At 39.8% G+C, this 23,588-nt stretch overlaps 1 protein-coding gene across 8 annotated transcripts in view; it reads right to left on the bottom strand.

The window, feature by feature from the left end:
* Window positions 1-20,789, bottom strand: part of ANO5 (anoctamin 5) — a 57,896-nt gene extending 37,107 nt beyond the window's left edge. For 3 of the 8 annotated variants that reach the window (XM_041400270.1, XM_041400271.1, XM_041400273.1), the window contains exons 1-4: window positions 20,660-20,789; window positions 10,803-10,847; window positions 8,081-8,145; window positions 1,595-1,642 (exon numbers count right to left, since the gene is read on the bottom strand). In XM_041400270.1, the coding sequence (XP_041256204.1) occupies window positions 1,595-1,642; window positions 8,081-8,145; window positions 10,803-10,847; window positions 20,660-20,720 (219 nt within the window). In that variant the 5' untranslated portion in view covers window positions 20,721-20,789. The remainder of the gene's footprint in view (window positions 1-1,594; window positions 1,643-8,080; window positions 8,146-10,802; window positions 10,848-20,659) is intronic. The other 5 variants (XM_041400274.1, XM_041400275.1, XM_041400276.1 and 2 more) reach the window with 3 other exon arrangements.
* Window positions 20,790-23,588: the final 2,799 nt, after the last annotated feature.

Genomic DNA, 23,588 nt, shown 5'->3' with positions numbered 1-23,588 from the left:
TAAAACAGACACTGTAAAAACCCCAAAGAACTACATTAAAACACAACTAGGTAATTTATGAATTAGCAATCTACAGCAGAAAAACTTGCAGAGTACAAAAATGGAAAAAAATGTAAGGTTTGAAAGCTGAATCAAAATGCAAGAAAAGTCTCCATAACTGAAAGGGTAGGAAATATTCAATGGCTCAAAAAACAAAGTTATCACCTTCACTTAGCTACCCAGTTTGCATGGAATATTTTTATACTCCTTGTTTTCACTGAAATAAAACATGCTACAGGAAAAACACATGGCTTTAAGTGCTGCTACGCTAAATATTTATATATATATTTATGCATATATATGGACTTAAAAATAACTTTATAAATGCATATCTAAATTATATAAATGTATTTCCATAAGTAAAGTTCCCGGAAATACATTTACATAACAAATATACAGGCAACTCTCCTGAAAATCAAAATGGCATATTTCTGGTTCATGCACTCAGTTCTCACTTTACCAGAGACCCTTTCCATGAGGTTCTCATCATTATTCTTCCTTGAAGGAATCCACGCAACTGAAGAGCTTACTCACTTTAAAGATGTGTATTACCAACACTCTTAACACCACCCATCCCAATTTTCAGTTATACTTCATGCAAGCTATAAGGTTGCATACAAAACTATAACCTTTCCCATTCAAAGAAACACAAAATTCCATGTATGTCTTGTAGCTAAAACTTGCAAGCTGCTTTTTTCACCTTCGTTCATGTTTCAGTTCTGAACCACATTAAAATCTGAAAGCTTGAAAACATGCATTTCAAAGCAGTTTAAGACACCAAGATATTTGCACTGAAATATGAATGCACATAAAAAGCCTCTCAGGATAAAAGAATACATTAAACAAGAACAGAACCAAGAAAAATAAAAAGTAAGCTAGGAGAGCATACATGTTAATGGAAGACACCAGAGCCCAAAGTAAGCAAGCAGACAGTTTTAATACACCTCAGCATGTACTTCTTCAGTTATTTTAAACAACTTTTTGTACTTTTTCTCCATAAAACAATAATGATTATTTTAAGTTTTCTGATATCATTGAAAATTTATATCGTTATCTGTGAATTTCAGTAAGTGGCTATCCTGAGCCTTTCCTTATTATTTACTACAATAAAAAAAAGAGGCAACGTATTTCAAATGATGTCAGTGTTTGTTTCTTGCTCTTTAAAACATTTTAAAGTATCATGCTGACTCACAGAACCCTCAGGCCATCACGATAAAAGGAATCCCACATTTGTTAATAACACCAGAGTCAGAATACATCCTATATCCCATCAAATCAAAACAATGATAAAAAAGCAAACTTTCCAGTTTTCACCACCAATCTCAACTTTTCAATTTTGTCTATTATCCTTTTGATTTATTTGAATTTATCTCTGAAGTAATCTCTAGGAATAAATGCAAAAAATGTTCATTTTTATCAACTAGAAAAAACTGGTTTTAGAAGGATGGCATCCTTGAAACTGGAAAATTTTCTGGTGAGGGACGTTTTGGCATACTGTAATAGAAGACGCCACACAAATTCATGCAAGGAAGCATGAATACTTCTTACTGCTTACCACTTGATGTTCAGGGATGAGTAAAGTAGTCTCAGTGCTGTTTAGGCCCTGCCAGTGGCATCACGGGAAAAACAATGTTGTTAGCAATGATGCAAAGGCTAATTGAGATTTAAAAGTAAAGGCTAATTCAGAAGAAACAGTGTAGTTCCTGGTGTAAATTGCTGAAAAGCTCTTCTGAGTGACACATGGATTTTCAGGTGAGATAGTCAGAATTTAAACCAACCTCAATTCTGCAGAGCAGGTTGGTCTCTAGCCTACAGTAACAACTTTTACATGGTCCATACTGATTTTTAAGCAGTAATAACTACAATTTTTGATAAGAGTTAAACAGTATTCCTCATAATTTCCATTCGAAAAAATACAGTCTAAACAAGTTCGTACAGATTACCATTCATAAACTGGTGAAGAACAACTGTTAATAGTACTGTTATTTATTTTGATCCCAAAGAGAGAAAATGTACACAGCATAGATGACTGGGCATCTGGAACAAATGTGATGCCCCTTACTGGGCTATTTTTTAACTACAAACTGAGATGATACAGTGTACGCTGAACAGAAACGAAGGCAGTGAGCCAAATCCTTAATCTCACAGTGTAGACAAGGTAAATTGGTACTTGTAACTGCAGTTATACCTAATGAGACTAGTGAGGGCTTCCCAGACTCCAGTTCTGATCCACACCCAGTGAGGACCTACGCTGATTTTAACTGTACAGACCTGGGTGCTTACTGTTTTCCTGTATGTTGGTGTGGAGGCTGCTGCAACATCCTCAGGCCAGACTCCACACAGGTATGACAGACAGGACAAGAGCAGATCCTCTGCAGAGCACACAGCCATCAGCTCTCTGGGCTCCTGGCACACCACTGGGGCCTTGCAGCACTGATGGGCTCTGAGACCAGGTGCTGCTATTGGAATGAATAATGGCTTACAACACCTCAGCAGTTTCTCAGCATCTAATTCTGTCCGTCAGTATCTTACCACACTTTTCTTTTGTCTTGCTTTTGTGTGCTTTGAACACAAACCACAGACAGATTTAAACAGTGCAACTAAACAGTGTGAGTCCATTATGAAAATGCAATAGCTCTCTGTGGAATTAAATTAACTTTCAATAGAAGCAGAATATTAACAGCATTTTATTATTATTGTATAATTTACTGGTTTAGAGTTGTAAAATTTCAGAAAGTTTATTACCCCAAATGCAATTTTCGTAAAGTACTGTTATTATTTTTTAAGTAATATTTTTCACTTTTATTACAATTTTTCTTGAGAGAAATCACTAAGGTCCATTCCTGTCCTGGTTACACATCAAGTACATCTTTACATTCTTTTTGAATGATGCCATGTCTGGGTATTTGCTTATCTAAGTAAGTAAAAAATGTCCTTTTCAGAATGCAGTAAAATAAACAGAAAGATCGATCTGGTTTTTGGCCAGGAATCCCCCTGAGAAACAGTGCAAATATAAATAGCTGCACTGTGCTCTTACCATAAGATAGTCTGAACTGGGTTTAGAGGTCTAATCCTCCTGTCACTGACATTACTGGAAAAATTTGCACTTTAATAGAGAACTAAGGGCTGAGACACTTAAGTGGGCTGTTTTTCTCCAATTATACACCATGAATACTTGCCATGGAAAGTACTGTACAAATTAACACCGATGAAAGCACAGCCTTGCTCTTCAACGCTGCCCTGCGCCTCCCGACCTCTCCACTGCACACATTCCCCCTCATCCACTCTGGTACCCTTCCATCTGCCTTTATCCAGCCTCTCCATCCCCTACTCCTCCCAGCCACTGCTCACCACCTCTTCCATGGTTAGATGGAAATACAGGCTTTAGCCACCCACTGGTCCTTACTGCCCACACTGCTTCACTCAGAGACAATTTTACTGCATCTAGTGAAACACAAAGCTGTGAGGTGAAGACACACAGCTGGCAAAGGCCTTTGTACTTTCCTATGCATTCTGTTAAAAGCTTTCCTGTTAGTCATGGGATCTGACCCTGCTCAGTATAACTGTCAGAAATTAATTAGCTCAAGTCATTAGGATTAACTATTTTTAAACTGGTGCTCATACCTTCTCCTGCGCATTTCAGGCACTCTGATAAAAACACACTGCTTTTTCATGATATGCCAAAGTCTGTGTACAGCACAAAGGAGCTCCAGTGTTGGTAACACGTGACATGAAAAACAAGAATCAACTCAAATGACCCATACAATTTGTTGAGATAAAAACTGAGAAGGTTGGCAATGGTGGCAGAAGTGCTGGGCTGGTCCCTCTCACTCTGGAATCCACTCTTTTAAGTCTTTAAAGCACTCTGGCTCACCCCAGAACAGCTCTCATGTGTTTTTGTTAGACTTGGAAGAAGTCTAGAAGTCTTTCTAGATTTTGAAACCAATTTAGTCCATCTTTGCAATATTAATAATGGTATCTTATGTTTCTCTGCTTGAAGACCCACCAGTCTGAATTGAAAAACGAACAAGTATGGAAAGTAATGCACAATGTGATGGTGTTTCTTCAGAAAAAAACCACACCAACCAATTAATTTGGAACACTGCAGCACCTGCTGCTCTAAAGAAAACAACCTATGAGTCAAGCCGTAATTGTGGTAAAAATGTATTGCTTTAATAAATTTGCCAATTTACTTCTGCTAATCAGTCTTAAATAAAGACAGCTTGTTCATACATTTTCTTATGATCAAGTTACATTATGGAAAATCCTAATTAACAGGAATTTTTAGCTAGCATTTTCTTGGTGTGAAATTAATAGAAAGGTAAAAATTTAATATGTAACTGCAAAATCAATTCCTATCTCCCTACAGGCAGAACAGGGCACAGTTCCTGCAGTCTTACTCAGACAGTAGTGCGATCACCTGCTTTTTATGAGGTGGAGTCCACATGCACACCAAGCAAAGATCTCAAATTACTTTGTGCTTCTTAATTGGAATAACAAATATAGTATAGATGGACTTCTAGAGATGTTGATAAACTACAAACAGGTGATTCAATTTTACACAAAAGCACTACTAATTTTACATTTATCCTATCTGAATGGCCTGAACTTTGTATTACATTTTGTAATAGTAAATTCAAATTTTTAACCTTTCCTCCAATATTGGAATAACTGAGTGATCTTCTTTCCTCTAAGGCACAGGAACTGTTTTTTCAGTGTGTTTCATCTTCATTTACTTATTAACCTGAACAACTAATTACAATCCCTGAGCAGACACACCATTGTAGTATTTTTCTAGTGCGCTTTCTGCACAAATAGAAAGCACAGAGGAAAAAAGTTTCTCAGGTTTTATTTCATTCATTTTCCAATTTGGTTGAAAGGACTTTCAGAGGCATTTATGTATTTCTTGGAACAGGAACTCCATAAAGACTGATTCAGGCATATTCTACTCAGGGATTCACTGAAGACAGTTGCCCATCCCTAACAGATGTGACTGTCTCTGTATTACTGATTTAACAAGGACATAATTTGAAGCAGTCCCCATTGCAGCACTTATTTGAAAATACCCCCTTTATATTCTTTTTTCTTCCCCTTCTCCAGTCTGCTCTTGTGGAAAACATCTCCTTGCCTCCCTGCATGACAAAGCACCTAGAAATTATGTATGCTATAAGTCTTGGAATATGAGAAGCTGATGAAGTCCAAGTGATCTTATTTCTTTTGGTCCTGTGGGAGATCTAAGAATAAGAAAATTGAGACTCAAGAAGAAGCAGTTTAAAAAAAAATGGAAAAAATCCAGGGTGAAATAGGCAAGAATGCAAAATCATGAAGAACAAAATGCACCACTGATTGGTGCTCCAATGCTTTTTGAGTCCTGGATTTCATCAACCTTTTGTATATATGCTGGCAGGCTCCACTGCAGACTGTTCCTCACTTTTTATTTTACTTGCATTGTTCCTTATATCCAAATTACACATTCCTTTGCAGATCACAAAAGAAAGAAGGAAAAAAACAACTGACCACTGAATTATGGCTGGGTAATGTTTCTGCTCTCCATATTAACTCTAGATTTATTTTTTCCTTCCTCTGTTGCTAAATCAACAATAAGGCCTTACTTTTTCTCTGTGCTGCTGAACAGAAGCATACTGTTGCTGGAAGTCCTGCCTCTTCTCTTCTAAAAGAAAAGACAGCCTGAGCAAGATGAAGTAGTGACCTGAATAGAAGTATGTTTTACTCTTTCCCAATGTTTTTTTTCAATTAATTCCATTTCTGTTTTAAAATTACTTGACTTAAATTGGTTTAGGAATTCCAAATGTTCATATTTTTTAACTGCAGAAACATTGTTTAGTGACAAGAAAATCACCAGCCTATCACAGAGGTAAAATCATTTAACAGAGAAATATGCTACCTATCAAGCCAAGAACAAAGCATATTGGCCCGAGCTCACAAGGGCCTTGGTGAAAGGAGGAGAAACCATGCTGGGATAGAAGATCCTGCTGAATTCCTACAGGAATGCATCAAGGATGTTAAAGACAGCCTAGTAAAGAACTGAGTGAAAAGAAATTCTTCCAGTTTATGCAGAAGATACAGAAGACAACTGAAGCTGTGACAACACATGAAGATAAAAGATTAGAATTATATGAAAAAAAATATTAGGGGCTATCTTACTATTGCAAATAATTAATAGAAGAACTTTTAAATATAGACTTAACCTGAATTCTAGGAAATTAATCATCAAGAACGAAGCCTGTTATGGCCGATAAGAGTGTGAAACTGGGCAAGAAGATCAAGAGTAACTCTGTAACTTTATATCTGGCTAACACACAGAAAGCAAAAATCGGAAAAATGACAATGTGTTAGGGTTCATTGGGTAGGATGGGGCAAGCACAGAAAAGTACTAACTTAAATGCAAGCAAACATCAGATAACCACCTGATATGCAGAAACAAACTAAGGCCAAACAAGCTGTCTCAGAGGGAACATTGAAAACGACAAAACCAAACCCCCAAGTTATCAACTACTTACTGATATTGCTAATACGACAATCACAATACTTTGTGATATTTAATAACAGTGCATAAAGAAAAATAATTATGTAAGGAAACATGTAAGCAGAGAACAAGAGAAAAGGCTGCATGAAGTTACCAAGGAGAGATTTTTGAGAGGATAACCAGATAACTTTTTCACAAACATGAATGTACTGAAGGTCAAAGCCTCCTCCTTTCCCACCTCATGGTGAATCTTTCATCCTTCAAACAAGGTTCAAATCCCATTTCCCTACACATATGACACATGTTGCACTCTTTCTCCCACGCTTCCTGCCTTTTCATATATCCTAAGTCATGAACTGACTTCTTCCAAGCTTTGGTGAAATAGGTTATCTCCATCCACTCCCATGTAAGTAGCTCACAATCAGCTTATCAGGGTATGATGGCCATTGTTCAGTAAAGCATTTGATACGGCCATTCACTGAAAATTTTCCTGGGGAAAAAGATGATTACAACTTCTACAACAGATTCAGAAGGGAATAGGGTGAACATATGAACAAGTTTTAAAATGGAACTGGTAAATTTATTAAAACATTGTGATGATATAGCTGAATGTTCTACAAAGACAAAGGTCTATGTAATCTAGGAAGCCATTCTGTCTTCATGTGATCATCTCCAAATTGGTCCTCAGAAGATTCTGAGGACATGTTTTACTTTTAAGAAGCTCAGCAGAACAGCTGCAGTTTTTCAACACTCAATTCAACATACATAATTTTTGATCAGTGCCCATGGCCAGCATGAGATGACAGAACTGCTGTTTCTTTTCCTATCTAAAACTTCCTATCTTCCTCTAAGCATGTAACAACAATAAAGAAATCAGACAATAGGAATGAATATAAAATACCAATGTAAAAATGACATCTTTTCAATATTCATTTTGAACAGTTTCTCAACTGGCCACACACTGCTACATCTTCAAGACAATGTGTACTGTACATATTAAGCAATGAGGCACCTTGAAAAAATTTACAGCTGAAGATGCTTTTCATGTCGCACATAATGAGGTACCCTAGTAACTCAAATCTTCATTTGCTTTCTCATGAATCTTGCTGCACTGTCACAAAGTTCCTAGAGCTGTGGAACTCTAGTGTGCCTTGACTTCTCCAGCAAGCCAGCAATATAGTACTCAGCACAAAGTAGCTGGTTTGTGCAGAACCAGTATGTTTTTCCAGCTGTCAAAACATTTAAAGATCCTATGATTCTCATTATTTCAAGACTGACACAGGAAACAGCATTAAGCTCATATTGTTTTCTACCACCACTGTGTTGCAGCACTAACACTGGTAAGTCTCTTCTGAGACTCGGTGAGTGTCATGTCATATTCATGGCTTTGCTCTTTCAAACAATACAGGAAGGAAATTTCTACATGGATAAAAAGGAGGTATAAGACAATCTAAAACAAAAACTAGTTTTAAAAACTAACTGTCTTTTTCACAACAATCATTCTTCTTCCCTCCTACCAAGTAGTACATTAACACCATTCTTACTGTACCTTACCTCAGAGCTGCTTGGGATTTCTGATCCTGCAGTTGAAATAGTTTCAGGTCCGTTGCATTCTTCCCCTAAGGAACATTGAAAAAGAGATTCACATAAACACATCCCTTTTTAAAAAATATTGCTATATCTGAAAATTATGTGGACCTTGAAGGCGTGGAACTAAGAACAAGTAAAGGATGGAAAATAATATTCATAATACATAAAATCTTCAAGAATGGTTCTTTGGAGGAGAAAAAATGCTGCAAGACACAAGATACTCAGTCTGTACTACCTTGGTGTAACCTTGCATTCACAGAAACGTATTTTTATCTGTGACAGAAAAAAAACCTGTTGTCATCACTTATCTTTCTTGTCTCAAATATCTGCTAGGTCTAAGAGGCTTTCAACTCAGAGCTTTGCTGCCTCGGTTATGGAAGTCCAATCACCTATGGAAGTGTTTGCTAGAGATCAAATTAGGGTGTGTTTTTTTGCTAAGGAGTCAGTGATGCATAACCTCAAGATTACAAATGCCCATGTAATGGAGGTATAACAGGATCAAGAATAGTAATATGAACTTAATTACTTAGCTTCTTGTTCAAAAAACAAACTCTAAAAAAAACCCAGCTCTAAAACAACAACTGATAAAATAAACCAAACAAAAAAACCTGCCTTCATTTTAATGACAGTAAGTGAACTCCAACATGACTTTCCTACAAATACCGTCATTTCATCAAAGACACTGTTACTAAAATGCTAACACTAAAGGGAAATCCTATTCAGTACCATCATAATCTTAAATTGGATCAAGATACTGGCTGAGTTTGTGACTCTGAATTTACAGGCACCAGTTTCCTATGGAGAACAACTCTGAGCCCATAGGCTAGGCTCCTGCTCCAAGCAGGTTTTTGTAAACAACCACCTCTGCTGATTAGGCAGACCAGCCTCTTCAATCAGGCATCTAATTACTCCACCAGAAAAGGATAAGCAGTTTTGAAAATAGCTGATCAAAATCTAGACCGTGCATGGAAAAGTGGTGTCTCTTTCTTTCAGAAAAGAGGATTCATCTTCTTTCTTCAGTAAGGAAGCATTGCTGAGTATAGCTTAGACTGGAGAGACTTACACTGGATCACTGTCAAGACAATTACAGTTACATTATTTCTGCCAATAAAACAAGCCTACTATTCTTTTTATAATCTGCAAACATTTGATATCAAAATTGCATCCAGGCAGGATTTTAAGTGGTTCTTCAAAAATATATAATAAGCTACTTGAGTACAGCTTGAGAGCATTTTGTTTCCTACAATTCTTTTTCTTTTTCGAAGTTCACTTACAGAAAATGGTCTCTGTAATTTTTACACTATACATATGATATGTAATATCATATATATGTACATATGATGAGAAACCAAGCAATGGTATGTAAACCACAACACATAAGTTTCTGAATGCCAAGACTGTCGCCTTGATTTTGTAAGACTTTGTTAAGCCTTCTGATGTTTGCATTCTTTCAACAAACTTTCTCACACACAGTTCTGTAAATAACTTATGTTTTGTATTCTTTCATAGAGGTGGAGAGAATTGATGGACCTTTGGTCTGTCCAGTGGCATTGGAGAGGTGGTACTGTCACCCTCCAATCCACTGTCACTTTTGGAAAACTATAAATGTTGGAGTCAGAAAATAAAGTTCTTCTTCTTCTTCTTCCTTTTTGTTCCCCTCGAGAGCAGCAGTGTCTGTGTCATCATTTTGTGCCGTATCACAACACAAGACAGTTAACACTGTTGCATGCTATTCTGCTAAAGAAAACTACACATGGAAAACTGTATTAGTAGATACAACCTGAACACCAGTGTAAAGAATGGGAGCATCCCTACCACGCTCTGCTACGTGTGCTGCCTAAAGCCCTGGGAGGCAGGTGGCTACTGCAAACTTGGCCAAAGGTACCAGCCCAGGGCCCAGGAGCAGAAACCCAAATATTCTGTCACACAACTCTCCTATTCCAGGCAGAAACAATCTGGCATCTTGCCCCTGCAGCAGGGACATTCTGTTTTCTATACCACTGAGGGAATTTGAACTGATTCAATGACCTCTAACAGCCTTTGGCAGGGGGTGGGGGGGGTGGTTCTGGATTTTATCCTCTCTGTAATTGTGAAAGTCTAACCTCAGAACAAATATAATTCAGAGTTGCAAATTTTAAGTGCTTTCCCAGTACCATAGCTGATTACTTATGCAACTTGTGGAAGGAAATCCTCTTGATACCTCTGCTCCACCGGAATAAACCTGAATAACCCTAGAGCAGCACACGAGAAGGTAAAAAGAGAACGCAAAGCATGTATTAACTGAAAAGTACAACACACTCAGTATGTCCACTCCTTGTAAAACATGTAATCAGATTCCTGAACATAAGCAGCACAAGCAATGCACACCCAAATCCTGCAGGAAGCCGTAAAGAGGCCCCATCCCAGAACTGCACCAAGCACCATGAATGTAAATGCACAATTAGATCTTAACCAGGAGAGCTGCCAACAGATAGCTAACAACTGACTTGCAAATCACATTGCAAAAGGCCTGGCTCATATGTGATACCAATGACTCATATTAACTGAAGTCTGATTTGCAAGAGGCTCCCAGAAGAAAAAAAAAAAAAAAAAAAGAAAAAGAAGAAAAAAAAAAAAAAAAGAAAGGCCAGAAGGACAGAGGAAACAGACAAAAATGAGGAAGGTAAAACATGGGTTAGTACAATACCTTCTGAGTGTGATGGCTTGAACTTGGTGAGAATCGCAATGTCATCTTTGAAAGGAAAAAACACCTCAGTAAGAACCAGAAGTAAAATTCACTTTATCATGATTTCATAATTCTCCTCTATCCTTTACAATACAGCCACCATATAAAGCAAAAGACTAAGCCTTGGACACCAGAGACTGTGACGTAGACAGAAAGCACGGCACAGGCACCTCTTGGAACACCAAAATTCACCATTTAGTCCAGGCACCTTATTCAGGAACACAAATAAGGATGCCACTTCTCCTTATCAGCAGCAGGGAGGACCGTAAGTTTTTACTAGTCAATAAAGCACTTTTAAAATTCTTCATTAAATTACTGCTTGATATCTAAAGATGGGTGTAAAACAGTAATATTCTGATAAAATTCTGAATTTAAGGGTATGTCCTTGTTCTTCAACACTACAGGCTTTTATGTATATAAATAGACCTAGAAATATCTGCATGTCAAGAACAAACTAAACTAAGTGACTCTTTATTATAAAATCTGTATAAACAGCAGAAACTCATTGAAATGTTTTTTGTTCAAAACTAACTCCAGTACAACTCCATGACTACTAAAGATTACTCAATTATTTCAGAAATGTGTCATTTTAGTATTTGGTCAAATCATTGACCTCTATGGGAGTGCATATATCCTACCCGAAAGAAATGCCTCTTTCCCAATAAAACTGATGTCTTCACCAGCCACACAACTCTTCACACAGCTATTATGTGTAACTCCTTAAACACGTGTGCCTTGGCACTGTGCACGTTACTGTAAATAAGCAACCTTCATATGGTCTATAATTCTGCAGTATAAGGCAACATCTGCTGTCCCAAACTACACCCAACCACAGGGAAACCTACTTAGAAACTTTTGGTATGCCACCCCTAAGAATTACAGATCATTTCTACTTCAATTACAGACCTGAATGACGAGAACAACAGTAGCTCACAACACAAATTAACATTCAGTATTGAAGACTGAAGAATATAATTAAGCTTGACTTCATCTCTTAAAGTATAAGTAGTTTACTCACAAAACAGGTACTTTCATTACTGTAATATTATGATTTCTGTAACAAGCATAGAAAATAGCTTCTTGTGTAATTCAACAGTCAGAAGTTCTACAATACTTCAAATTTGTTCGCAGTGCCAGAATCACTTTGTTTTTATTCACGGCAAAACTGTTGAGTTAGGAAAAAGTAAAAGTACACGTGTTCAGTGCTACTGCAAAAAAGTAATGATGGCATTGTAAATCAAGGCCTCCCATAGACCCTGTTTTCTGGTAATAGCTGCAGCAAGGCAAGTGGCACCAAAAAAGGAACTGCACATTCCCCGGGAGAAATGCAACCTGTCACAGGTCATGTCCTGGCCACAACAGCAGTGCCTCAACTAGGCACGTAAAAGCCCAGGGCAGACCCAACCACAGGACTTCTCACTCAGCTACTGGTGCACTTGGAAGAATGGTTTCAGCTTTGAAGAACGTTTTCAGCTGCCAGCCAGCACTCTCCTAGATGGAGAAGCACACTGGAATCTGATCACAAAACAGTATTACGGAGAAATCTGCCTTGCTAGGGAGAGAAGGGATTTTAGCCATACAAGTGTGGCTGGACTGTGCTACTCATCTTCGAAAGCCAAAGAAAAAATCCTTGGCTTTTATAACAACTAGCACAGTGACAGCCATGGATGCCCCAGCCCCTTTAACTGTACCTAACACACAACTTCCCTGGAAGATGACAATCCTTTTACTTCAGCACCCTCAGTAAGTCCAAGTGTGCTGGGAGATGGCAAAGAAAACAGCTTGGCTGATGATGCTGCATTTGAGGTACAGCCAGGCATGGTGCAGCTGGCGTGCAGATGCTGCAGTCTGGCACAGTCCAGAGCAACTCTGCATCAGAAGGCTTTTAAGTATTCATTTCTTCCAACTTCTATAACCCTGATTCATCTGCACCAAGTACAGCTCTTGACAGATTGTTTATACCACTAAAAACATTTACGTATTAGGTGCTTCCAAAATCAGGTGGCAGATGAAGACACATTTTTAGGGATCAAAATTTGTTTTGCTAGTAAAACTAGAAAATCATCTGTATTTGCACACCTAAGATCTGTGATAGAGCTATTCCAAAGGAATTCAAAGGAAAAGCCACAGACAAGATTCTCATGTGGGTGTTGCTAAACTGCATTGCTTAGCAGCAGTAAGACAGTATTACTATTGATTCTGCTATTTAAGCATTTGATTCCAAAATTCTGCTTTCAATTATTTCCACAATTTTCTTAGACACAATAACAGCATCCTTTACAGCCAACAAAACCAAGCAAGGAGCTTTCAGACCACTGACACTGTTCTATATATGTCTGACACACTGGCACATTAGTTTATACACATGCCTATCCCTAAAGCAGAATTTTGATGGTCCAGGTAAAATGAAAACAAACAAACCAACAAAAATCCTAACAAATCCTGAAACTTACACTGCAGCTGTTATGAAGTAGCTACTATGTACTATGAAGAAAATTCCCAATATTCGTCTTTAACATGCTATGAAAGAAAACATTATTCCTATATGTTACCATCTTAATAAACGCCCTGACGTTATTCGATGATCAGGCCTGGCCAACAGGAAAGAGAAATGAGTCACTCCCTCCAGGTAAGCATCATAATGACTATGGCAAGTGCTTCCATATCTAAGGAAAGCAGCTTTACAATCACTTATCAACTAAACTTATGCACACACTGATCACATCCTCCAGAGCTGGATGGAGTTGCCACTGAGAACTGGAAACCCACCTAAGTGACTTGTAAGAGAGCAAGATAAGGTTATTACTCCATCTGGTATTGTCTGAAGAGTAGTAACTGTGCTGCTGCACCAAAGGTTCAACCCTAAAATGATGTCTGAAGTGGTGATTCACGCACACACAGAGATGCTTCTAAAAATTTAAAACTATTTAACAATGAAAATATTCTCAGTGAATCCAAGAAAATCCATTGGGAATATTTTAAAAGAATCTTATTAGTCCCTTAAAAAGAAGATTGCATTCAAGTATAGGCTGCTTCACTGACATATTAATTTTCTTCATGTGTTTTATTATTAAACAAGTACTTTCAGAGAACAGGTATTCATCCACACATCAGAACTAAAAGAAAAATAACTATTTTACATAGGCGTAAATATTTGGAAATCTGTTCCTAACAGTAATAAAATCTCATTTAGCATTTGGAAAAGACACGTAGTCCTAGCCCTACTCTCCAGTATAGTAACTGGGTATTTTAAATCAAAATGGGACGTTTACCTTCAGCTGCTTCCCTTTTAAAGAACCACAAAACCACCTCCCCTTTTGATTAAAAGCCACTGGGATAGCAAAAAAGGGAATACATGAAACAAAAAGAGAAGTTGTGCAAATCTGTTTTTAGCAGAAAACCCCACAAACATAGTACTGTGACACAGAACTTGAAGGGCATGTTAATGCAACTCAGGTAACAATCATCACTGTATTTTATGTACCAGCACAGGCAAGACTCAAAGCATACTGTGAGCATTCAGACCTCCCAGGTGTCATTGTTCTGCAGAATGACAAGACACAAACTGATTAACAAGTTCAAATGCAGTTTAAAAAGAAAGCCCAGACTAGGAATAGTCGATAAAGTCGGGTATTTTTAAACTGCACAGCACTGACATGCATGCAAGTAAGAGGGACTAGAACGACAAATCTCAGCAGAACAGGGTGGTAGTAACACCAGACTGCAGGAGCTCTGACAAATCATGAAGCACTAGGGCTGTGCTTGTTAGCATTTAAGAGTATTTATATATTTGGGGCCAGGTTTCATCAGCGCTATCTGCCTGCAGAGACAAGCAAACAGCTCCAGCAACGGCCTCGCACACCCATGAAAGCACCAGGTGCTCTTGCCTCTCCTTCGAGGTACCATGAAGAAAGAGGAACTGAGGGAATGTTTTTCATCACAGCCCAATGGAACCACGAGCACCTCAGGAAGTGTTAGGCACAGACTTGCTTTCCTAGCGTGCCCAGAGATACAACGAACATCGCACAGCATCATTCATTAAAGCATTTCTCCAACTTCCACTGAAATCACTGATGTAAACCCTCAGGCAACAGAGTCTCCCCTTTCTTTCCACGTTTGCCATACACAAGCGCCCAAAAGTAGTGCAGGGCCCAATGAACTATTCATTCTGTGCACACCCATTATGTTCCCACCCTTGTATGAGAGATCTTCTATAGATGTTGTAAATTAAAAGGGATACGTAAACTAATAGGAAAGTAATGATGCAAATATAGCAATATATTTTTTTAAAAAAATCAAATTTACTGTCCTCTGGTGGCATTCCTCAATTTCATGTTATCCAGACATTTAATTTCAGATGGCCAACTTAAACAGCAAATTTTTGTTCCTTCTGGTTCTTTATGCTCTGCCTCACTCAGTACTTTTCTGCTTATGCTTCCAATGAAATGCATCATTGTCAATTTTGCTACTGTATTCACCAAGTATTTAATTTTTTCACATTGCACAACATAAAAATATACCAGTATAGGAAGATGTTTTGTAAACAAGTGCAAGACTTGCAAGACTTACAAGAATTGCAAGAATTGGCATTTTTGTCCAAATTACTTTAAAAATGATGGAACATATTTGGAATTCCTATACTGATCCCAAAGAGAAACTGTTCCTATCAATCAAGAAAATGATCAGGGCAATGGGCCATGGCTTCCATTGCCTAAACTTTTTTTATGTAAGCACCAGTAAATTAACACAATTGGAGTAGGCAAAGTGGTTGGAAGAACCAAGTGGCCTGAAATCCACATCTGCTAGCCATTACTTGCTGGCATGGTATATTTCTAGCCCACTATAAATGGTGCAAACATAGACTTTCTGATTTCCTACCCAACAGTTAAGACAAACCCTTTGAATAACAAAACCACAGGGCCCTTTCTAATTTAGGGCTAGTACAGCAAATGAAAGGACAACCATCTGCATCATGAGTTCTACCCACATGGTTTGCTGGGGTTCTGCTATCTTGCCAAAGGCCTCAAATTTCATATTTACCCTTTAGAGCCTAGTAAAGAAGATGAGAATCCCTTGGGATTTCCAGGTAAAAGACTGCCCTTCATGCAAAGATATATTCACTTCCTAAAAAAATGTGTTTGGAACTTCACCATGTCTGCTGATCCTCACTGAGAGCCACTGGTGAACAAAGGCATGAGCACCACAGCTTTAACAGCTTTAGGCTTCAAAGAAAAACAGATATGTATATAGTAAAATCCAAGTAAACAAATCCCAATAGACTCAGCTCCTCCCCCACACAGTGTTTAATCTAACACAAAATGTTATAGTTGTTACAACAAAATACACGTATACACAATGTGTAACTACACTCAAACTTCAATCTGTAAATAATTTCTGCCATGTTATTCAACTTTAGCACACAGCAAATAACAGTAAATCCCTCCATAATTATGTTATAACTGCAAGAACTATCCCTAGCAATATAACACAAGAACCTTCCTTCCCATTTCTGCATTTATACACATATGCACGTGGAAAGCTATCACCAAATATAATAAATTTACTGCTAGATAAGAAAATACAACCTGGTAATTACACTGCTCTTTGGTTCAATCCCCACATCACAATAAAAACTAGTGCAAAAGTTCAGTGCATTATTACCTTGCCTCTTAACATCTGATCACGTTTTCATGTTACCTACACCTTCCTGATGACTTGTTCAGGTTAGATGGCTATTTGTCTCCTCCATGTGCATATGCAACTCACTGGTTTAAAGAAACAAACTACGAAGACATGGTATTTGGTTACTTGGTGGTTTTGTTTGTTCTTTTGTTTGGGTGTTTTTTTTTTTTTCAAATTATATGCCAACAGTTCTCAAGCATGATTTTTGAAGGACATTTTCATCAATGCCCTTTTATCTTATCCTAGTCTTTCCTTGTATCACAGTAATTGTTAAGTCTTTTTTCATAGAGGTTAAAGTGTGCTTCCATTTTATAATACAGTTATCAGTTTATTTCTGCAGGGAACACCTCAGAACAGCACAGCACACCAGGCAATGCCTTAGCAGCAAACCGACGGAGAGGGACTCTGCCTTACACCAGAAGAGATGCTGGTAGCTTTCTTGGTGTTTATTTGGCATTCACAATCCAGAATCTCTGCCCCACCGCTGAGCCAAACCATTCCTCCAGGAGCTATTGCGAGGGAGAGACAGATGCAGAGCATTTTCTTTCATATTCTAAGGGAGAAGGTGAAACTGTACGCTCCTTCTTACAAATACATTAAAATGCTTTCACCTGTGATGGCAGGACCATCACACAGTTCAACACCTGAGGGATCTTAGAGGGGTTTTACAACCTTAATGATTCTATGAATCCACCTTTATTTCCCAGCTTCCCAAAATGTGGCCTGAATATCCCACATAATTGCTACTGGATTTAAATGGCATGCAGGGGACTTAATCCTTCCTTTGCTACTCACTGAACTGCAGACAGTGAGTTTAAACTCATATGCAGGGTGTTCACCTAAAATAAAAATGCTGGCCAAGAGTATTTTTTTTTTTTAATTGACACAATCTTTGGAAAAAAAAAAATCTGTATTTAACAGCTGCAGTGGAATGGGCTTGACGTTTTCATATTTGCATTAAAAGCGCCAGAGCTATACAGTGACATGATACAAGTTGTTGGGATGACTTCTCAAAAGCAGGTTTTCCTACTACAAACAGGGGTTTTCTGTTACAAAGAGGTTTAACTTCCAATAACCAAGCTGTATTTACACTGTGCCCCTGCAGTGACGCATGGCAGCCAGTAAAGAAATTCCACTCAGAAACCAGACATTGCTTGGGCTAACAGAGTATTTTCTCCCCTGCCTTTTATACTATGAACTATGTCTAAATTTCTTGGAGCTTTTATTTCATTACCTAGGAATAAACTATCAAACAGCTTTCCTCTTAACAAACCCTTTGGTTTAGGCCTGTGGGAACATGATATCCCATTCAACGTTTCCACAAATAGATCAGAAATTACTACATACACTGTGACAGCAATTAGAGACAGATGTAGTTTTGAACGAAGGCCTGTATTTTATGTTACTGATATGAATTCTCATCAAAAAAGTTCAGTATCATTTTATTAAATAACAGCAGGATTCGGTCCTGACTGCTGAGGTATTGCAAGATGCCAACACACTGGCACAAGCACTGTTGTGGCACAAGCACCACTGGCTTTCACCGGTGTTTTTTCACGTTTCTCACAGGGAAACAAGCAAGATGATGACCAACCTAAGTAAGCATTTGAATTAAGATCACTCTGAGCGTTCTGAGCACAAACCAGGCTCCTGGAAGTTCTGGAAGAGGAGCCATGCGTATAAAGGCAGCATACTTCAAATCATGGCATGGAGCCACCACCAAGCTTCCAGAAAACTGGCAGGCTTGGGATATATCCCACAACACAGCATTAACTGCAGCATTAACATGCTGGGGAAAAAAAAGCTACTAAAAGTGAATGTAGACATAAATAATCCTAGCAACATACTGCAGTCTTCTTCCTCTGATATTTACATTCCAATTTTTTAAGTTCAATTTTCTTAGGCTTTCATATTTGGGGTAAATGACACACACCTTCCAACAGAAAGCAAAATCAGACACACAAAACTGGAATTTTTTACCTCACACATATGTAATTTAGCAGGAAGCCAGGAAGCTTCCTTCAAGGTAAAAGTTTTGGCACACAGGCTCTAAACAGGTAAGGTAAACTTTCTGTACTGGCAGACAGTTTTGCACTCCATAACCTGTTCCCCAGCATTCAAGTTTAATGAAAAGCAGTAGTAAACCAGAATTAAATACACACATACTATCCAAATACAAACACATCTTTAAAGAAAATAAGTAGCAGATGTTTTCTCTCCTGCCTTATTGGCCCTGCCTGCACACATCAGACAACTAGACCCTTAAGTGGTTTTTCCTAAAAGGCACAAAGCATATGTTTAGATCTATAAGAAGTCCTGCTGGCAGTATATGTATACTGTTAACTTTTCTAAACAATAATTTAAGGAATTTTCTGGGGGCTTTTTAACCTTGAGAGACTTTTGGGCAACAAGTTAACATAACATTTAAAAAGCCTACTACTTACTTCACCCCATATTCAATTTGTTTCTGTTTAAGAAAAGTGGTTAATTAAAATTGAACTGCATTAGAATATGATTTTGTATGGAGAGTTATGCACTACTACATGGCAAACCCTTCTTAACCATCCTTGAACACTGAAACCCCTCAAATCTCCTTATATTCACTATTTATGACTATAAAACCCCACAAGGCTCATGGGAAAACTGAATAATGTGGAATGAAGTTTACAAATCTGCCTTCACAGTATCATTCCCTAAATAGGAATATTTTGTGTGTTCTGTAAATATTTTTTAGTCCCAAGGTACTTCAGAAGAATAAGCCACGGAGAGGGCAGCTCAGTCCTAGCACTTTTCATCGCTCCCAGGCAGTGGGATGGGCAATGACTCAGGTCTCTCACATCCCCTTTGGAACAGGATCGCTGGCCAAGAGGCAGTAATATCCATCTGCTCGGGTTCCTAAGAAGCTTGCCAGCTCCATCAGGCCTTTCCAGAGAGGGCAAACCTCCGTCTGACACTTGCTGCGGACGCCTGCCTCCCCACAGCCCCATATCCCTCCTTGCTGTCACTATGAAGAGCTTCTTTTGGATAATTTCACCGTCAATATTGCCATCACACCTCTCTGAAACGAGACTGCCAAATATTTTCAAATATTTTGAAAATCATGATTTGCTGCTAGGGCTCGAGGTGTTTAAAAGGGTACTATATATGTTTTTCTAAAAGAGACAGTGCAGTCAAGTTGTGAAGGAGAACAGATAACTCAAGAAGCCAACACAGGGACTTAGTGGCTCTTTCCTACTTTAAGATTTTCACCTCTAGGACTAATGGCAAAGCATTATTCCTAAAAAAGAAATTTTTCTAGGTCAGTATTTTCCTTTTTTAAAAAGGACCCTATACAGCCTCATTCTGAAAACATCAACATGCTCTTACTTCTGACTGTTGATTCACGTTGCCAGGTGAGGTGCTGATAAACATACACTTGCATCATGTTATTTCACAAAACCCTAATATGACCACATTTATTTTAAGCAATGACATACCTTACTGACATGAAGTGGAAATTGTAACACGGCTACAGGAAAAAAGCAAGGCCCTGACACAAATCCACCGGCTGCACATCCCCTGCCGCAGAGTCCATCCGAAGCTGAGCGGTGCCAGCGCATCTGGGATGGGGTGAAGGGGGGGAAGGCTGCTCGCACCTTCCGAAGCGAGGGGCCCCGGTCTGCTCGGAGCCTCCTGGTAAGGGCAACCTCACTCCCGGCAGCCAGCGCCCCATCCCGCTGCTGCTTCGGGGGAGGCTGAAAGTTTGCTGTCCGGCAGAGGGACCTTTCTATCTGCTGTGTCTTTTGAGATAAAAATCAAGCGGATTCTCTAGTTTTTGTTCTTGGCAGGGTGCTGATACGAGAACCTTCATTTTCAAGATTTTATTTGAGGATCATAAAGATCGAATCATAGCTGGATCGTGCTCATGGAAAAGTGGTTTTGTTCTACTCAAGTGAAAGCCCAAGGATTAAAAGCTCGATGGGAGAGAGGCCAGGATTCACCCGGGATCAGCCGCACCTCACAGACGCCGGCCTGCAGACCCTGGGGAGGAAGCAGAGCCCCCCAGACCCCCCACACTACGCTCGCCTCCGCTCCCCATCCCCCGGGGGGCAAGGGCGGAGCAGAACCACGATCCCCCCCTCCCCGCCCTCTCCTACCGTCCGCCGACAGAGCCATCTCGATGAGGGTCTCATTCGCTTTCTTCCCCAAGCGGTTCATGGTGGCCGCCTTTCCGCTGCTGCGGCTGGGGAGCGGCCGAGGAGCGGAGCGGTGACTCAGGGCGCGGGGCCGCCTCCTGCATGCGCACTGCCCGCGGGGCGGAGCGGGGCGGGGCGGGGCGGCTCCGCGGCGGGAGCCCCGCCGAGCGCGGCCGTGCCCCCGGGCGGAACGGCGGCAGGGCCAGCGCTGTGCTGGCCGGTATGGGACAGCCCCTAAAATTAGGCAGTGTGCCTGGGAGCGGCGTCCATGATATGTGTGTTATGGGTTCAGCTGTCCCGGCTGTGTCCCCTCCCAAGCTGCTTGTGCGCCCACAGGAGCAGAACGCACCTGGACGCGGCGCAAGCGTTTCTTGCTCAGCCATATCTAAACCAGCCCTCTGTTATCAACACTGTTCTTATCACAAACCCAAAACTTAGACCCGTAAAAGCTGCTATGAAGAAACTTAACTCTTAACTCGCGGGGCTCTGCTGACAGCTGCTGTCCCTGCTCCTGGAGCTGCTACCATTGCCACGCTAACAGCCCTAGCTTCTTACTGCTTCCTTCAGTCATCTGAGACAGTTTCCAACAGTCTTTGTTCAGTATATGTACTTAATACATTTTTTTTTGTTCATTAATATAAGCTCAGGCCTTGTTTCAAATGAACTTTTTTGTATATTCATTTTCTATTACCTGAGTAACCATATTACATACCAAACTGACACAGAGTTTTGTTACTTAGGCAGCTGTGACACAACAGCACATTCATGACCAATAAGAATTAATGGAATCCTTAATAAAAAGTTAATTAAGTCAGTCAGTTGAGTTGCTGGGCTTGTTTTCAGATCTATGTTCTGTACTAAGCCTTTATTTGTGCAAAATAACTGCTTCAAGGAGTGTATTTTTAGTCAGGAGCAAGACGTAAAAATCTTGTGTCTGGCTGCTCTCCAAAGCCTAAGATGTTTAGTCGGGGTTTTAATGTCCCAGTGTGGGACGGTGGGAACAAAGAGGATGGGCTTGGTGCACCAAAGGGTGCCCTGAAACATCTTGTGACTGCATACGGTGCACCAGATCACTAGGCTCTGTTTAAGGGCTGTACTTCCAAGCCTTTAATTTCCTCCTAGCACTACATATCTTGGATAAATGCGTTTATGCCCACAGAAGATGCAATTAGAGTTGCTATTCAACAAGAGCCAGAAACAGCAAGAACTGCCATGGTCATTGCTCAGTTTTCCTCCTAATTGCACGCTCGATGTTCCCAGCTCCACCCAGCAGCAAACCCAACCATACCTAAAACTGTGTAAGTGCCTCAGCCAGAATGCCAAAGAAGATTTTAATGACCCTTGTAATTGCACAGGCTGATAGTGTGTTGAGCACTGACTTTATACAAATTACACAGTGGCCTGTGGTAGGGGTGGGACAGAAGGATGCTCCTCCAGGACGAGGAATCTGTGGATGTGCACAGGAGATCTATGCAATGTCCAGTGTTGAATTTTCTTGCATATTCAGAGTTGAACCAGCCATTGTCTGACTCAGTGGTTCCACAGTTTGCCCAAGTGATCTAGGACCACACTTTCTTCCAAGGTCACACACCTTTTTTCCCTCCCACCTTCCAGTTTCACTCTGAATAAGGAATGCTGATAAAGTGATGCATGACTTATGTCGACCTATTAAACCAAATAATCTTGTTATTAGTTTGTGGTTTTGGGGGGCTTTCAGTTCTACAAATCACTCCAAGCAACAGGTAAGGCCAAAATAAAGGAAGAGATGGTGAACCACACAATTTTATTCCTAGAATATTAATACAGCAACCAGATGCACCATAATATTTCTGCTTTTGGAGTTCAAACACTATTTCTAATACATAAACCAAACATAAACCAAAAAACAATAAAATAAGTAGAAAGCTGTGGGTAAAAGTAGCAAGCCTTGCCAAAATTGCTGGCAGTGAATATACTTAGTATATTCAGTGGCAAAGGGTAATCCTTTGTTTGTGCTAAAGGAGAACAGGTAGTTTGTATCTCTTATAAGTCTTCCCTTCCATTGATTGGCCTTTTCCAAACCATGCCTTAGGCCTTCACATTTAAAAAAAAAATTAAAAATTAAACACAAAATTGGTGGATTGGAGGACAAGATTTGAAAGATATCTCAGTGCCTATTGTTGTCTCAGGTAGATAGCCCAAACCTGTTCAAAAGAAATCCTAAAATACAACCTGAGATGACAACTTTAAAAATTCTACTTAGAGGATTATCTAAAACTTTTGGCGCTGAAGCATCTGTGAAAATATAATCTGAGTTTTTTTTGTGAGAGGTAGCAGAATGGATGCCCATGTTCTCCACCAAGAAACTCTCATGGTTTGATGCTGGCCAAATGCCAGGCACCCACAAAAGTTGCCCGCTTGTCCACCCCTGCCATAGCTGGCCAGAGGAGAGAAAAAAATTAATGAAGGCTTCATGAGTTGAGATAAGGACCAGAAGAAAATACTCCAAGGACAAAACAGCCTCAACTTAGAGTTACAAAGTGCATTTATTATTAACAAAACAGAGGAGGATAATGAGAAGTAAAAGAAGCCCTTAAAACACCTTTTCTTCCCCCCCAGCGCCTGCCTCCTTCCAGCCACAGTGCAGGGAGGCAGGGCATGGGGGTTTTGGCTGTTCACCTCCGAGGTTTTCTTCCAGTGCTCAGGGAGAGGAGTCCTTTCCCTGTGAGGCCGTGGGGTCATTCCCACAGGAGGCAGTTCTCTGCGACCTTCTCCAATGCTCTCACAAGCAGCAGGCCTGCCGCACGTGCTATAACCTGAATTCCCCCCACGGGCACACAGTCTGTGACATGGGTCACTCTTCCACGGGGTGCAGCCCTCCAAGGACAGGCTGCTCCAGCCTGGAAGCAGG

The sequence above is a fragment of the Onychostruthus taczanowskii genome, unplaced genomic scaffold (assembly GCF_017590055.1).
Source record: "Onychostruthus taczanowskii isolate IOZ18803 unplaced genomic scaffold, ASM1759005v1 scaffold177, whole genome shotgun sequence".
Classification (NCBI taxonomy): domain Eukaryota; kingdom Metazoa; phylum Chordata; class Aves; order Passeriformes; family Passeridae; genus Onychostruthus; species Onychostruthus taczanowskii.
This window is presented reverse-complemented; position numbering and strand designations above follow the sequence as displayed.